Source organism: Beta vulgaris, chromosome 5 (genome assembly GCF_026745355.1).
Source record: "Beta vulgaris subsp. vulgaris cultivar EL10 chromosome 5, EL10.2, whole genome shotgun sequence".
NCBI classification, from domain to species: Eukaryota; Viridiplantae; Streptophyta; class Magnoliopsida; order Caryophyllales; family Amaranthaceae; genus Beta; species Beta vulgaris.
This window is the reverse complement of record NC_079206.1, coordinates 58,651,879-58,670,744: the sequence shown is the minus strand read 5'-3', so window position 1 is coordinate 58,670,744 and position 18,866 is coordinate 58,651,879. Positions and strand designations below refer to the sequence as shown.

General features: G+C 33.6%; 1 protein-coding gene across 1 annotated transcript; it reads right to left on the bottom strand.

Moving 5' to 3' along the window:
• Positions 1-221: 221 nt before the first annotated feature.
• LOC104894117 (protein NRT1/ PTR FAMILY 2.9) lies at positions 222-5,501 on the bottom strand. The gene is made up of 4 exons (XM_010680288.4): positions 5,270-5,501; positions 4,262-4,479; positions 1,749-2,302; positions 222-1,185 (listed from the first exon to the last, which is right to left on the bottom strand). Exons 1-4 carry the CDS (start codon positions 5,325-5,327, stop codon positions 285-287), a joined length of 1,731 nt encoding a protein of 576 aa, XP_010678590.2. The 5' UTR covers positions 5,328-5,501; the 3' UTR covers positions 222-284.
• Positions 5,502-18,866: the final 13,365 nt, after the last annotated feature.

Below are 18,866 nucleotides of genomic sequence, written 5' to 3'. Positions count from 1 at the left end.
CTATTCTGACTCTTTGGCACTATTCAAAAAACATATGTTGACCATCTTGTATTATTTGTACATCAAGAGAAAAAATAATGTGGAATGTTATTGGATTCGTCTCAATATATTCTTCTATAATATCAATTAGCCATGAATACATAAGGAGAAAAGTATGTCAGTCTCAACGCCCAATCATATAAATGCTATTTCAGATTTCGATTTGTACTTGAAGACATAAGTGAAAAAAAATTCATGTTCTCCGAAGTTTCCTTAGAGAAGAGGAAAAAGGTATCATCATCAAATCAAACAAGAGCTATTTCAGATTTCTTTTCTTCAATGCTTTCATCAAGAGAGCTACTAATAGTTTCTCTATATCTATACCACTTTGCACACATCAGGAAGTAAAAAAGATTCACCAACTCCAAACCAGCAATGAGATAGTAAAAATAGTCAAGTCTTCCTTTGTTCAAATCCTCTTTCAACCAGCTTCCATCCTTTGATCCTCTACTCATCTTATCAACAAAAGATTGTATAAAGCTGCTGAGATAATTCGACCCTGCTAATCCACAAAACAAGAACGCGGCCCCAATGCTTCTCATGTTCTCAGGGAACTGTTTATAGTAAAACTCAACTAGCCCAATCATAGAAAACGCTTCTGATAGTCCTGACAATGTCAAAGGAAGCACCAACCACATCGCGGAGAGTGATGATATAGCACCCCGTTTGGGATCAATCCCCAAAGCCGGCTTAGTCAAAGCAATGACTCGTCTCATGTGCTCGACTAACCCACAAGCAATGAGGGTAATAACCATGAGAACAAGGCCGATTCCCATTTTCTGTAGGACAGTAATTCCACCATCTTTTCCTGTGATTTTTCTGAGTTTGGGGACTATGATTCTGTCATAGAGAGGTATCCATATTGTCATTGCTAGCATCGGGAAAATTGAGTAGGACGCGGCTGGTATCTTGAAGTTACTTGTTCCTAGGCTTCTGTTGGATTGTAAGGCTTGAAAAACGGTGTAGTTTGTCATTGTTACTGCCGAAAGATTGTATATGATTCCTGCAACCCAGATTGGAAATACTCTGATTACACATTTTACTTGTTCTACTTGCTGTACTGAACAGAGTTTCCATGGGTCTGTTGCTGATCCTTCTGGGTTGATCTTGTCGTTGTTCGTTATGATAGCTGCGTTGTCAAGGCATCTAAATGCCCAGTAACCAAAAAACATCATCAGATGTTATTTTATCAGTTGATATCATCAGATATTAGATGAGCAAATGGTTGTTCATTCCACATAGTTTTCTAACCCCTTTTTTAGATCACATTATATTCCATTTGTCATCAAATATCAATATTTTTTTCTAAAATGTAAGTTTGTACGTGACTATGGATTCTTAACTAGAGGAACATTTGATTAACAAATCTTAAGCACATGATCTTGCAAACCAAAATCTAGAATCTAAACAATTTTTCCCAACATTTCAAGTATACAAAAGCATTCCAAATTTACATTACTCCCTCAACTCTTCAATAGTTTTTAAATTTGACTTTCACGTGTGAATCAATGAATGCATAAGCTATATAATACTGAATGTACTTATAAAAAGATAAATGGAAAGCAATTTACATGTTAGTGAAATAATATGTGATCGAAGTATCGAACAATATGAAAGTCAAATTGGATCAACTATTAGAAAACTGAGTAAGCATAACTACTAACTAGTACTACGTGTTAATGGTATGGAAGTAAAATAGTTAAAAGTACCTGAATTGGTCAGTATGTGGAAGCTTAGAGTTGATAGACTGATCAGGAACATAATCAAACAAAGTGAAGGATGGTTTTTCCGGCAACTCCAACTGCCGTTTCGCAATAGCAGCTACTATGACCTGCACCAGACTTGCCAGAGGACTTCCTTGGGGCTTAACCATAACATATATCCTGGTCCCCAAGAAGAACAAAGCGCATGAAATGAACATGAAAACTGCTGGTATTGCAAGTCCAATACCCCAGCTGATATCGGTCTGTACGTATACAACTATGGTCACTGAGACCATGACTGCGAATGTAAGTGTGAAATAATACCAGTTGAAGAAACTACTGATCCCTCTCTTACCCGATTCAGTTTTCGGGTCAAATTGATCTGCCCCAAATGCTAAATTACATGGCCTGATCCCCCCTGCTCCTATGACTAAAAATGCTAATGCTCCTATTAGAAAAGCAAGTTGTCCTGTTGTTGGTCCTATGCAATTTTCTGCTGTATCACAATGTGGAGGTTGCAACTCTGATATTACTGCTGTTAGTGTTAATAACAGCATTCCCTATAATAAAAAATAAAAGACATGTTAACATGTTACTTACATTGATAAGAAGATCTAAGTAAATTTATGTTCTTAACTCAAACATTATACTCTCTCTTTTTTTACTAGTTTATCCCATTACTTTTCCAAAGTCAAAGTTCATTAACTTTAACCAATTGATGACACTAATATATAAGACTGAACATAACATCTGAAATCTTCTTAGATTCATTTTTCAATACATAGATTTGCATTATCAACTTTTTATGAATTTTGTTAGTGTATAATTGAAGATATTAACGGCAAACGTGTTGAAGCTATTTGTATATGTAAAGTATTTTCTGTATATTATGTTTATCTGTTTCCATACATAGTTGGGCTTGTAGCTTAAATTAGTGATGTATATAAGCTGTATTTTACCTCTTTTCAATTCAAGGAAAATCATTATCCTAAAATTATCATGGTATCAGAGCAATAATCCTCTTAGGGGTTGGACATCCTATCGAGGTAAATCCTTATCCAGTAGCGATCAAATACCCAGTTTAAACAAGACTCGCAATCCGGGCACTAATACCATGTTAATTTTTAGACTATATGAAAATGGGCATGGGTAACCCAATAAGGAGGAGGGTTTAGCCCACTTACAAGCCAGGGCCGGTTCTGAGGGTAGGCAAGGAGTGCCACCGCCCAGGGCCCACGATCGTGTGGGGCCAAAAAAAGAAATTAACTATGACCAATTAAATAAAAATTGATACACTTTTTGAATATTTAGTGAAATTTGTGCTATTTTGTGCAATTTTTAATAATATTATGTGCTTATTTTTTATTGGTATCATTAACAAAATATAGATTATAGTTTTAGGTACGAAGGTTTTAATTATATGACCTATAAAATATTAGGATCGACTCATATAGGGGCCTTTATTTTTAGATGAATTAGATCCGCCTAGGGCCCAAAAATTATCAGGAACGGCCCTGTTACAAGCTAGGAGGTTCCATCCTAAAACCAATCGATGATAGGAAGAGTAACTTCTAATTTTATAAAGTGGTTTATTGCTCCTCTTTCTCCAACGTGGGACACTCACAAGTGAACCTTCGATGGGTTTCAACACACCCCATCACTTGTGATTGTCCTCAGAAATTCAGAGCTAGCTGGAAGGTCAGAGCAATAAAAAGACCTATTTATTTTTTTTTCTTCAATTCAAGGAAAATCATTACCCTAAAATTATCATGAAGATCGTGAAAAAGTAAAGGGGGTAAATTAATAACAAACAGAGGGAAAATGAAATAATTGATCACTTTGAAGTCTCTCAACAACCATCTTGACTTCCTGAAGTTATTTTTATGAAACATATATCCCAAGCTAATCAAGGAATTTTCTATCAAATAAGACCTATTAACATAATCAATTTGTTGGGAAAGACCTAATAAAAACTCTTTTGTCTAAAAAGACTACTAGTATATTACTTCCTTTTTTACTTCAGAACTAGTTATTAGGCCCGGGCTATGCCCTGGGTACGAAAAAATTTCATTCATCAATATTATACTTTAAGATGATAACACTAAATGTTATTTGGTCTAGTGGTTAAGACTTTAGAATATGTTCTTGAGGTCTCAAGATCAAGCCTTATACTATGCAATTTCTAATTTTTTTTATTGTTATGAATTACATGGAGTAAAACACCCCTTAGGGAGAGCGCCACATGGCACCGTTCTTTCTTTAGGCATGCCTTTTAATATATTAGTATAGATTCATACCATCTCAAATTCTCAATATTCTCCGGCCAAATCAAAAGTTCCAAGCTAAGAGATAATTCGTACTTCCTAGGTCCTCTTATTGCTCATACCAGTATGAATTGTTAATTAGGTGTTCATGGGTATAGCTAGTGTTTTGTGTATCTAAAATCAATATTGACACACTATTCATGGAAAGAGAATAAATAGAAGTATACATGAGAAGAACGGAGTATATAGTAGTACCATGAAAGACGCGACACTAGCAAAGCCCAAAGTCTTGTAGCGGCCGAAGTATGTGTCACATAGATAAGCACCAAGGAGGGTTGCCAAATTAGCTGATCCGTTGAAAATATTAAGGACATTTGTAGCAGTCATGCTCTTCATGTTGAATACAGTGGTTAGATACACCAATAGGTTGTGTGAAGTTCCTATTGTTCCTAGCTTTTCAAAAGTCTCATTTCCTGCACAATAATCATTTTCACTCATCAGATTATACGTAGTACAATATGTATTAGACCATGTTAAGTTAAAGCTTTACTTTGTGTGGTGCTCTCCCCCCATTCAATGGGTTCAAATCACTCCCCCCACTTATTTGATGACAAATCAATCAATTAATCATTGGTTGAATGTAAGTGTTGAATCCCAAGTTTGTTATACGCATGTGAGTTGTCCCACATTGAAAAAGAGGAGATAAAGTATCACGTATAAGCTAGAGGAGGAACTCTTACTATTTCCAATTGATTTTACTATGTAATCTCTTTTGGACTTGTGTGTGGATTGAACTCTCTGATTTCATTCATTATAAACCGGGATGTACAGTATACATGGTACACCCAAGACTAACTTCTGTTATTTGCTCATTTGGAACTCTCACATTTTTATGTACATTTTGTTCATTTGGATGATTTTAAATGAGCAAGTAACAAAATAGCCTTAAGTGTACAATGCTCACAGTACACCTAGATGTATGATAAACTTTTTGAAACTTTCCTCCCCTTATCTAGTAAGGGGAGCCCATACTCATTTTCCATTCTATCAAATTTATTGGTGGAGTAACATCATATTCTTCATTCATAATAAAATATAATAAATGGCAATATGAGGGGGAAAAAGGATTTAATCATCATTTTTCACAAAAAATTCAGTTTGTGGCTTCATTGTAGGTCATAATTGTTATCCTCTAACAACCCAAGACATGACTCGAGCCAAAAACTAGTTGTAATTATAATGGCAAGGATAAGATATATGTACCTATTACAAAAGGCATGGCTTTCACACCACTATACTTGATCTTCTTCTTGTCCTCCATGACTTCTTATATGTCAATCTTTATGTGTATGTTAACTATTCGAAGCAAGCAAGGAACACTTTTTCTCCTTAGTTTTTTCTCCCCTTCTTAGATAGATGGCTGGAAAGGAGTACTCTATATGTGCTTGAGGAGGCCGGTTTAAATAGTAAGAAAGAAAGAAAGAAAGAAGAAAGAATGGTGCACTAATATGTTGTGAACTTACTACTTAGTGATAATTCTCTCACTCACACATTTATATCGATTGTCAGTTTGCAAGCAAGTGGTGCGGTGGTATGTACTAAGATCTAGATAGTTGCCAATTGGTACTTGTTTTGAGACTACGGGTCCACTGACCACCATGCAAAATATTGATGGAATTGTAGCTAGTAATATGCATGTAAAATATCACAATTGATCATGATATATATCACTTCTTGTTTTGTGCTTTTTTGGGGTGAAGTTTTGTTATGTATATGACATGTATTTATGTGAAATGTTGAATGATGAAACATGGACAACCTACTAAAAGTCTTAGCCACACATCATAAGGATAATAGGAGTAGGAACTATAAGCTTCTTATTGTCGACATTGTTTTAGGTCGGGGTTTCTTCTTGCCTATTACAAACATAAGTTAGGTTTGGAGATGAATTGTCAAAGTAATCATTGTTCTATTGATCAAGCATCCCGGGTAACCAAGACTCTTCTTCAGATCCCAAACCATGAAATACGAAGAAAGAATAGTATGAATTATATGAAATCATATCCCAACAAATTAGATATAGAAAAAGTGAAATGTTTAATGATTGGAAGGAATCAAAAATCTTTAAAAATCTAAAAAAAAAAGGGTTATTCACATATTTGAAGGAAGATAGAGGTAAACCAAAAAACCACAAAGGCCACCACAATTAAAATTTAGGGTTGGGGTTCTTTGTACGATAAAGAACTTAGGAAGATGAGAGATGGGAAGGGGATTCAATATAATTTATGAATTTTAGGGTAAGTTCTAAGAAGAATCGAGAGAATTGGCAGACAAAGACGAAAGAGATGAGAGATATGAGAGGTCAGATAGGCGTATAAAGGGCGGGAAAGGTTAGGGTTAGTAATGAGGGTTAGGTGAAGGTTTAGTAATTTAATAAGGTTAGTGGGAACATAATCAGTAGTGATACTTTTGTAATAAAAGTTGTTTATTGTCGTTATAAATTATACGTCACTTTAGACACTTATGTCTGGTATTTTTGGATAAAGAAAGTGTGTTGTTGTGACTTAGAAACAAGTGCTAACTAATTACGCCAAGTAACAATAATCAAGAATAAGCATGAAATAACAACAACCAAGCAAACCAAAGAAAATAAAAGCAAGGAAATAACACACCAATATTAACGTGGAAAACCCAAATTCAAGAGAAAAACACACTTGGTTTCTTTCTTTCTAAGTGTTTTTCTATCAATAACTTTGCATTCATCCTCAAGCATACCAACTGGTTTCTTTCTCTCAAGAGGCAAGTAAAGATTCTTTTTATACAAATAATCCTCCATTTGCATTTCCCAAAATCCGGAATCTTTACAATCAACTTCTTAAACCTCAATTCTTCCGTTGTTAATTTTTACCCAAAAAATCAAAAAAAAAATTAAAATTCTACACCAAAGAACCCAAACTTTGATTTTTCAACAACAAATCCTAGTTTTTTTAAAAAGTGAAAAGTAGATTAATAATTAGTAGTTGTTAAACGTTCCACAAGCCTCAAAGTTTATGGAAGGACTAATACTATCCTCCATAGAACCCAGTTTTTCAGTATCTAATTAATTAGCTAAACTAGTTATTAGGCCCGGGCTATGCCCCGAGTAAGAAAATTTTCACTTATTAATATTGTACTTTGATATGATAGCACTAAATACAACTTGGTCTAGTGGTTAAAACTTTAGTACATAAACTTGAGGTCGCGGGATCAAAACATATACTATGCAATTTCTAATTTTTTTTATTGTACATGGATTACATGAACTAAAACTTCATAGGAAGAGCGCCACGTGGCACCGTTCCTGGTTTACGCACGCCTTTTAATATATTAGTATAGACTAGCTTTTAACCCGTGCAAAATGCACGGGAGGTTTTATATAGATATGATTTAGTCCCCTGCATAATCTATGGGTTGCATTTTGTTTATTAAGTAGTGTTTTTATTCCATTATCTAATTCATAATTATTAGAATTCAAGTATTTAAAGTTGAAAGATTATAAAATGTATCATTATATATCACGATATTTGTTACAACATTTTAAAGTTTGAAAATCTTATAATTGTGATATATAAATTGATAAATACGTAAATGAAACAAAAAGCACATCAACTTAAAAAAATTTTGTTTTATAAATTTAATATTTTAGGATGGTCTCGTAAAATTATAGTTTGAATATTAGCTCGTGATTTAAAGTTTTTATAATCATATCGTGTATTAAAAATACATTTTAAAATCAGTTTGAGACTTGTGCCACTTGTACGGGAAGTTTCTGTTTTAATAAATTTAAGATTTTATATTATCTCTCCTAAAATCATGATGGAAGTATTTAACCCGTTAATCTATAAAATGATAATATAAAAGTTAAGAATATAAAAAAATGAAACATGCATATAAGTTTGAAAAAAGTAAATTTTAGTGTGCTATTCCCATATACAGGTTTTCTAAAGTATGAGTGCTCAGCTATAGGAAATTAATGGTTGAATTCATGATTATTTACTTATATAAAGAAAAAAATTTGTTCAACACTTTTGAATTGGTATGAAATACTTTTGACATATTATTATGAATTTCAATGACTATATTTAATGCTTTTAGACTTTAAGAACTCATGAGATAGTTCTATCTAAATTTTAAAACTAATAACATGTGTTTTAAATTTTATAATCTTGTATTGAGAGTATTATATGTGGCTATGACCCGTATGTTACATAGTTATGATTCTTATAAAATGACCTTGATATCTGAAAATTTTGCTCATACTTTTATACTGGAAATATGGAATACTTTTTACATGCATGTTTCCATAATGTTATTGACTATACCGTCCGTGCTTTTAGACTTTGAGAACTACATTAGAACAATTCTATCTAAATTGTAAAACTAATAGCTTGTGATTTAAATTTTATAATCTTGTGTTAAGAATAATTAAAACCTGGTACGTTGAATAGTTACAATTTTAGGGAGAAGTGTTTGTTGTTGTAATGATTACTTGTGTTCAATCAATATTCTTGTATTGAAAATAATTAAAATTGCCTTATGACCCGTACATTATACAGTTATGGTTTAAAGATGTATGGATTATATTATACAATGAATATCAATTACACAATTTTCATTTCCCTCAAAAAAAAAACTACACAATTTTCATACTCATATAAATATACTATATCTAATATTGCAAGTTGTTCTGATATAAACATATAATGTAATGTTCAGTTATTAAAAGATTTATGCATAATATGATGTAATTGATAATTTTTAGCAAGAAATCATAGTGATTTGATTGCGCTTCTTAATAGTGTTTTATTGAAAAACATGAAAAATAAATAAATGGTGACATATGATTTTCGTTTTTAACAATTTTTTGAAAAAAACAGGATAGTTAACTGATATCATTTCCAAAAAAAATTCAAAGTCCGTTTTCAATTTTGAATTTCAAATTTCAACAATTGTAAAAATTACAGCTAAAAATAAAAATATTAGTTGGTGATTTAAATTTTATGATCTTGTATTTAGAACACTCGAAAATTAGCTTGCAACCCATGTGCCGACTTATGACACTTAGGTTATATCCTTGTTATATTGTACAATCTCAACAATCCTGGAATATTTACTAACAATGTTATATGAAAAAAAATTTAGTGCTCGCAAAGGTAATATAATAGTGTTATATCCTTGTTATATCGTCCAAAATATATTATGGTAATAACTAATAATTAAAGACGTAATATAATTTTGGAAATATTTTCATTTTTCGTTGCTCAAGTTAAAAGATATTTATTTTTAAAAAATCTCTATTCTCTTCAGGTGGCTAAAATAATTTTTTCTTTTAGATAAATATATAGATTACTCATACTTTTAAAATAATATTTGCTTGAAATAGTGACACTTCATTGTTAATTTCAATACTTGGAAAAAATATTTTCTAAATTTTTCCTTAAAAATTGTGTAGATATCATAATTTCATTCTAGGTCATCATACAAATTTGGTTTGGTCAAATTATCTATATATATTTGCCTAATGAAATGTTTTAAAAACATGGTCCAAAAAATAATACCCTAATTTTATATAACTAAGTTGTTAATCTTATTTTTCCTTTAAAAGTCTTTCTACCCACATCTACTTTATTCTTTGTAGGTAACAAATCATTTATAACTTAAAATGTACCATTTTCCCCCTTTCGTTTAGGTGTATCTAAAACCATCTTTCATAATCCAATCCTTCAAACTTACTCGGCTACGACTTATTATCTTTATTTCATTTTCAAAATGTTGTCTACTTATAATAAATGTAGTGCATATATATAGATAAATCCAATTCCATCCGTAATTTCTTTAATTATTTTTTATTTTATATTTTGTAATATTAGTACAAACTTACACAATAAAATGACCAATTTTTTTTTTGTAACTTGTCACAATATTAGCCATTCTTATTTATATAGGATTATCTCTGCCTCGTTGTTCTTTATTAAAAACAAATCTCTCTTGTACAACTTTATAACACAATCATAGCCCATTCTCATAAAAATTCTCCATCTTCTCCTTTCATGTTCTATCTCATCTATTTCCCATCCAATACTCCAAATAACTAAAGCTAAAAACTTTCATACATGTCGGTTTTCATAACAACTCATCGATTAAATCATCTTCTAAGAAAAACTTTTTGATTCACTAACTTTCTACAATCTACAATTTTTCATGTGATGATAATATTCCTTCTTTCATTTCATTTTCTACATGATTTATCTATTTAAATAAAATAGTCTGAAATTATTATTTACATTAAGGGACATTATATTAATCAGTGCAATGGATTAATGTATTATGATTTTTTTATTGATGGAGCAATGAACTCAACAAACGGTATAACAATCTTTTCTGGTCATTTGAGACTGACGGACATGAACTCAACACGTGTAGTATTATGATTTTTGTATTGATAAAGCAAATTAAATGATTTAAGGATGATAACAAATAAATCTTCCAATCAAATTTCCTTAATTCGTGTACATAAATCTTTTATATGTTTATTTGCTTGATTTAAGGATGATTATAATACTCTTTCCTAATGAAGAGGATTGTAATTGATTTACTTAATCTTCTCTCCTAGCTTTAAATATTACGGCACACGTCTTGAAGTAATATGCAAGCGACACATAAGCAATAGATTTCCTCCAGTTTACATGTGGCATATTGATTGTGAGAAGGCATGAGAATTTGACATTTGGCAAATTAATTGTGAGGGTGACACATAGGATTTATGTACCCAGCTTTATATAGATATATAGATACGGACGGGGGGATCAAATACAAAATTTGTTAACACTCGTCCCATATTTTCCTCGTGAATTTTGCTTAGTCATCTGCTATCCCATTCATCCTTCTTCCTTTATGCACAATATTGCCCCCTTGAACCTGCGAAATGGACTCTTTGCAAGTTGACATTAAGTCAGATAACCCACCCTTGTTTTGTGGAGGATTCAAGATTCCTTTAACTACCAAGGAATCATTCTTCCACTATTTGGATATCACTAGTGGAAAAAACTCCACCTGATGCGGTCAAAATCGGCCTTTCTAATGCGGTTTTGGTCCGCATCAAGTGGGCTCGCAGCAGTTTATAACCATTTATTGATGCGGTCCAAAATCGCATTAGAAAGGACTTACTAATGCGGTTCTTAGCGAAAACCGCATAAGTTAATCACATTAAGTGATACGGTTTTCGCTAAGAACCGCATCAGATTTTTGAGTTTGTGTCAAAAAAAAAAAGTTACAGACCTGCACCCTGCAAGTTTGCCTTTACCAATAACAATGAATATAACAGCAACGAAAAAACGAAAATTACATAGCATAAAAAAAAATACTGCATAACAATGAATATTAACAATGAATATAACAATGAATACCAATAACTCCAATTCAACAATGAAAAAAATACAGAGCATAAAAATGAAAAAAACGCTGCATTACATAACCAAAAGTAAAAATAACGAAAAAAATACATACACAATTCCAATTCAACAATAAAAAAACAAAGTAAAAACATAACGAAAATAACGAAAAGTAACGAAATTTACAGAAATTACAGAATCAAAAGTAAAAAAAACGAAAAAAAAAACTAGATGTAACTAAAAAACATAAATTACAGAAATTGAACGAAAATTTTTTTAAAAAAAATGAACTAAATCTAACTAAAAATATAAATTACAGAAAATAAACGAAATTTTTTAAAAAAAAAAACGAACTAAAACTAACTTAAAACATAAATTATAGAAAATAGCCGGAAAAAAAATAGATCTAACTAAAAACGTTGCATTCCTCGTTGCGAATGGCGGCACGAAACGACGGCAAGCCGGACGAGCGTAAGTTATGGTTCTTCTTTTCGTTTGTATATGCACCAATGAATAACAAATAGAAACCTTTTAAGTTCAGCTTTCCAAAGCATAATTAGCAAAGTACGTAATAAAGCAACCTTTAACCCAATTCCCAACATTATCCCTACACCCTGCACCAGCTGCGGCTAGTTTAGATTCATGAACAAAAGAAGCATCTGAGTTAATTTTTAGAGTCCGAAGAGGAGGCGGGGACCAAGGAGAAGAAGAGGGGGGCATGCTATATGTTGGTTTTTGGAGAAAAACCATTCAGCAGAGGCCCGGAGAATCCATTTTTTTATGAAGGATGGAGAAAGATTAACCTTCCTAAAAAGCCAAGCATTCCTTCTAATCCAAAGGTAGCAAAGGGTGAACACAAAGGCTAGACTTAGAGAGATGGATGGGTAGTCATGGAGGACCTAATCCACTCAGCTAACGGTAAATCACTACTAGGAGGAGACTCCCAAACTTCTTTTCCCCTAACACAAATTCTAAATATATGGTCCATTGACTATTCTTCTAGAGGATTCAAACTATAGAACTTAGGGTGAGAAGTAATGATTCTATTAATGTTGACATTACAAGCACTTCTTCCCCAAAGGCATTGCTATAGGAAGACATACATTTTGGGGGCAAACTAGTTCGCCATAACCTTGACGAGTTCTTAGACACATCCCTCTTAGATCTTATAAACTCCCCTGCTTTTTTTGAAACAAAATTAAACCCATTAGACCAGGAGTAGGAGTACAGTCATTTTCTTCTTTTAGCTCAATCCTACTATTCACACAATACTAAACCACATTACACCAAATTAAACCTTGGTACACCAATTATTGTGATTTAGAACAAATGCTAACTAATTATGACAACTAACACTAATTAGGAATAAGCATGAAATTGAAACAACAAACAAGCAAACCAAAAGGAAAAGCAAAGAAAGGACCAATATTAATATGGGAAACTCGAGCTTTGGAAAAAAAAAGCCACAAATTAAACTTGTACTATGAAATCAGTGGTGAACAATGGCGAACATACAACTCTCTCACAAACTCTCTCACTCTCCTAAAACCCTAGAATAGATGAGATACCAAGTATGAATAATGGCATTATGTGCTACACCTTCTAAAACTAGTAAAAAGAGTATTTATACTCATTGGACTAAAAACAATCCAACGACCACGATTAAATTTAACTCGCAAAAACACGTGTAGAAAACCGAGCCACCCGCCCAAGACAAACCACCTGGCTGGGCAAAGTGTTCGCTTACCCAGTGAACAAGTTCCCAAAGTTCCTACCTCCTTCAGCTTAAACAAAAATCTTGCGGAGACCAGGCCGGGCAGGCTCATGCCACAATGTTGCTTGCTTTAATTTGGCAGCTAATACCTTATACCTACCGCATGTTTTCACCTCTCCTTATTCTTTGTCTTGCCCATCAAATCCGACAATCTCTCACCTGGAAATTGGTTGAAGTAAGAGAACATCATGCTATGAATACACGAGACTATTATTATCATTTCTACATACATTGGCCATAGCCAGCCCCTCTACTCACTTTCTTCCTTATCTCCATCAATACTACTTTCTACTTTTATTTAACTTTTATTTTCTTTCTTTATACTTCTTTTAGATTAGTTTGAACTTTTTGAACATTTCTTTTTTAATTTCCTACAAGAACTACTAATTTTTTTATAAAAAATGTTAGAAAGAAAAGATAAATTACTTATAAAACGCCACTATAAAAATATGCAACTCCACAAAATTATTACTAAAAATTAAATAAGGAAATAAACTAGGGTGGTGTTTAACAACCTCCAAACATTACCTTAGCCAAATATAGACCTGGGTATGGGTCGCCTGTTCACGGGCTTGGTCCGTGGGCTTTGGGTACTGGCGGGACGGGTCAGGCCCGAGCCCATGAATGGTGGGCCGAGCCAGGCCTGAAATTTTCAGATTTTATCCACGGTCCGGTCAAGGCCCAGGGGTCTGCGGGGAGGGCTCGGGCCAGCAGGCGGGCCTGATACATTTTTTATGTTGTTTTTTTTTGGCAATTTTAGACTAAAAAACAAAGAAAAGGAGCATTCGTGCCGGAATGGACTGGAAATAAAATTTCTTAATCGTGATAGGCCCACGACCCACGTAGCAAACAACGGGCCTTGAGCGGGCTCGAGTCGGGCCGGTCCGCGTGCTGGCCTGGCCCATGCCCACCTCTAACCAAATAGCGACTAATATAATATAGTGATATGTTAGTTTTGTAGCCTTATATCAAAGAGGCCATAAAATCATGATGGACCCCTCAGATAAGACGAGTTCATAAAGAGCTCAAAGACTTCCTAATGTGAACATAGGATTTTGCTAATTGATTGACAGGTGAAAGAAGCAGCTTCAACCTAAGCGTGTTCAAGTCGCAAACTGGCAATAATCCAACTAGCCTTCCTGTCTAGATTTTAATATGTTCATCTCATAAATGATTGCAGATTATTGATTGATATTGAGTTCCGACGATGATAGGATAAATATACACTTTAGAATTGGCGTAAGTGGGATAATTTGGAATCCAATATTGTGGTTATTATCAAGCTATTTATGAAACGGGTCTAAGATATCAACTCCTCTAGTCCTCTCTATCTTTAGTGGAAGTCGCACTTAGAATTAAACTGATTGCTCCGGCCAAAAAATTATCTATACCAGATAATTAAACTATTGTGTTATTGGCCGTCTTTTGTTAACATTCCCCCCACAAATTCTTCATTTTGAAAATAACTTTCAACTTATAAAACAAAACTAGTTTTTTTTTTTTTTTTTTACCGAACGATGCCTCGGGTCAGTTACAATAGCAATTTATGCACATAATGCGTGCCTCACTTTTTTAAAACATAATTTATAACTTTATTGGGCATAAGCAAAGGTAAAATTTGAATATTAGATATGTTTTGGAAGATTAGAATTTAATAATCCAACCTTTAACCGATCCTCTTAAAACAGTCCCACTTGTAAGTTATTTTTTAATAATCCAACCTTTTGGGATTATCTTCTCACAATGGTCCATGACTTGTTGTGACCGGTATAACAAGTCAGGTGTGACACGCGTCACACTATCATTGGTCAGCCTATTTTCTCCCTCCTCTACCTCTTTTCCTTCACAACCACCACCACTTAGCCACCACTTGCACCATCCTATGCTAGGCCTTTACCCCCACCGCACCCCACCCCACCACACCACACCCCACCATCACCCCAAGCCCCTGCAGCCCCACCCCAGCCCGCAACAACCCACCCCACCCTAATTTTTTGCAGCCCCAACCCATCCCCATTCTCACCCCCAACCTGCTACAACCCCACCATCACCCCAAGCCCCTGCAGCCCCAGCCCGCGACAACCCACCCCACCACCACTTCACCACCACTTCACCACCGTAGCAACGCTACCCAGACAACCACCGAACCACCACTTCACCACCGCAGCGATGCTACCCATACAACCACCGAACACCCTACGGACCTTCACCTTCTCAGCCACCTTTCCAACCCCGCACTTCCTTTGTCTCACACACATCCATGTTCTCGACCCACCTGTGCCGACGCGCCTCCACCGGAACTAACCCCTTAGTCACTCGTTTTCTATCCTCAATGACGGCGAAAGTAAAAGGCGAGAGATAAAGTTACCGCCCGACTTGTTTGGGAGAGAGAATTTCGACAGTGATGAACGACCGTTGAAGAAGAACGGCCGACGATTGCCACTGATTGAACGACCGACGAAGACGGACGAATCTCGAGAAGGTGAGAGAAAGGAGTGTTGAGGACGATGAAGATGTCGAGAGGAGCTTCTCGACGAGTTGAGAGCGGCCAGCAAGTTGAGAGGAGAGTGAAAGGAGATTGGAGAGAGAAATGAGTAGGAGGAGGCAAAAAAAATTACCTGAAGTTTAGGTTGCAAGTCACTTGGGACCATTTTGAGAAGATACCATCAAAAGGTTGGGTTATTCAAAAATAACTTATAAGTGGGATTGTTTTAAGAAGATCGGTTAAAGGTTGGATTATTAAATTCTAATTTTCCATATGTTTTTTGGGCTAGCTAATTTCGCTGATTAAGCTTATACACTTAACCAAACCCGTCTTTTATTATTTATTTTATTTATACTTTCTTTAAGATTATTTAAATTAAAACTGATGAGCGATAAAAGAATGTTACACAGATTTATTAAGGATTTCTTATATTTTTATCAACAAAGTATTTTGTTTTAATTGAATCATTTCACTTTGTTAATCGATTGTATTTTTCTTTTTGATTTACTACTTGATTGTGTATTGATTGATCAAATATTTGATTGATATAATTTTCTTTGTTATGTTTTTGATGCTATATTTGAGTTTGATTTTCTTTCATTTTTTTAGTAGAGTAGTTCTAACTCGTAAAATTACTAAAAATGCCTTTGTTAGAGTTTTTTAAAAGGACTCCAATAATTTTCTTTTTTCAGTAACAGACTCCAATAATTAGTTATCAAGTGTTGCCCTTACTATCCTCAAATCCTAAATGGCTCAATAACTACGCAAATAAGTACATGCACCCAAGTGTATGTAGAGCATGGTGCACCCTTTTCTAAACTACGTCGTTTTATCAATTTTAGAGTCTATAATTTTAAAAAATTATTGTTATTTGTTTCCTTAAATTTTGCAAGTAAAGATTCCTTTTTCAAATTTAAATTTTATAGGTATATGTTCTTTTACCTTAAGTGTACATGTTCATTTACTATATGTTCTTTTCATTATAACATTTGTTCTTTTATAAATATAGATTTACACATTCTTTAATTTTAAGTCGTGTGTTCTTTTTTGAAATAGAAAAATTGTTGAAAAAAGTTCGTGTTGTTTTATATTAATTGTATGTTCTTTTTGGGTGCACAATGAGCATTGTGCACCCTAGTCCATAATCCACGCTTTGCAATAACTATTCAGATATCCAACCCAAAAAAAAAAAAAATCCGCCATCTATATTGGAAAGAGTAAAGTCTTCTCAAATTAACTTATCAAAATATTTAGGGGTTAATTAGTTATCAGTATACACAACATTATCCGCCTCCTCTTTCCTTTTTTTCTCTCTTCTCTCTCCTTTCTCACAAAACCTTAATTTTCAATTTAGGGACTACCACCACCCTTTTGGGCGGTAGTAAGCCCCTATTTTCCTTTTGTTACTAGTTTTTTTATGTTTGTGTTTTTAATAAACTTCAGTCTCTCTAATGGAGAGTTTTTCTACCCATATATTGGGTTATATCTACTCATGTATTGGATTTTATTTCTCCATATGAGAGTTTGAAGATTTTGTTTTTGGGTTTTTATGTAATTCAAGATGTTGATTTGTTGATCGAAATTTGTGCGGAGTTGCAACAGATGCCAAGACTTCGCTTACAATCACCTGAATTGAATCCTATTCTACTTCAAAATTACAAAAGATCAACAGACCCCCTTGCAGAAGGCTGCATCAGACAGCGATGTAAAAAACGAGGGTGTTCAGAATTGTTAGATCTACTCAACGATCATGGTTTTGTCATATTAGAATTGTATTTATTTCATTTTGATATGTATTTGTTTAGTTTCTACGTCTATTGTAGATGTCGTATGACTTTGATAAATGTAACTAATAAGACACCCTTATTTGACCATGATTATAATATTTTTTAATAATAATATAATCAGCTAATAGTAATATGAATAATCAAATAATAGACAATAATACAAGTATAATACTATACATTGTGGTACTTTAATAAAAATTCTAATAATAACATAATCAGCTAATTAATAGTAATATGAACAATAAAATAATAGACAATAATACAAATATTTAATGAAATAATAGACAATAATACAAGTATAATACTATATAACCATTGTGGCACTTTAATTAAAATTCTAATAATAACATAATCACCTGGTAGTGATATAAATAATAAAATAATGGACAATAATACAAATGTTTAATGAACATTGACTATTTGAACCTAATTGGACCTGATTGAAACTTATTGCACCTGATTAGAACTTATTCGACCTTATTAGACTTGATTGGAACTTATTGCACCTGATTGAAACTTATTAGACCTGATTATTGTAACTTATTGCCCTGATTGGACCTGATTGCAACTTATCTGAACTTATTGGACCTGAAACTTAATTTTTTAAGTTGAAAAGAACGTACCGTAAGTTACCAGCCCTCGTCACCAAAGGTGCACAGGTGCAAACACGGACAGTCGGACACAATCACACAAGTAAGGATGAAAATGGGTGTATCACCCATCACCCGTTTAACCCAGTTTTTTAAGTGGATGAAAAACCCGATTTAAATGGATGGAAAGCGGGTGGTGGGTGAGAATTTTTTCACCCGTCACCCGATCCATCACCCATTTATTAAGTTGTACATGTAAACTTACTTACTTTTTATATTTTTGATAGAAATATTTTATATGATGTATATCATATCACAAATTTCATTAGAAAATATACTACATGGTTTCACCTGTTTATCACCCGACCCATCCGATTCACCCGGTGGGTGACGGATGGATGGATGGATGCGGGTGGAGCGGATGGATGCGGGTGATGCTCCACGCACCCTCCCCGAATCCCATTCATTTCCATCCCTACCCACAAGTATAAAGACGACACTAGAAGATGCTAGCTTGAAGATAAAGGACGCTAAGGGAAAAAAATATATCATAAGAAACTACATATAATTTTTTTAAAAATTACTAAAAAGTACATCATAGATTAGTAATTTTCTATTGTATTACTAATTTTATGAAGATATTGTTCAGTGACTACTCACTTTCTCATCTCTTCTTTTTCACTTACATTTCAATCTTTATCTTAAAAGTATCTAATCTAAGGATTCTAGCTATAGAATATGTAAAATGTCTAAACTAAGTCTAACAATAATTGTTTTAAAGTATTATTACACAT

Excerpts from the sequence above, each read along its gene's own strand:
- LOC104894117 (XM_010680288.4), bottom strand. The coding sequence starts at position 5,327 with ATGGAGGACAAGAAGAAGATCAAGTATAGTGGTGTGAAAGCCATGCCT. Across the intron at positions 2,303-4,261 it reads CTAGTGTCGCGTCTTTCATG|GGAATGCTGTTATTAACACT; the intron begins GTACTACTATAT and ends TTTTTATTATAG. Across the intron at positions 1,186-1,748 it reads CCACATACTGACCAATTCAG|ATGCCTTGACAACGCAGCTA; the intron begins GTACTTTTAACT and ends CTGGGCATTTAG.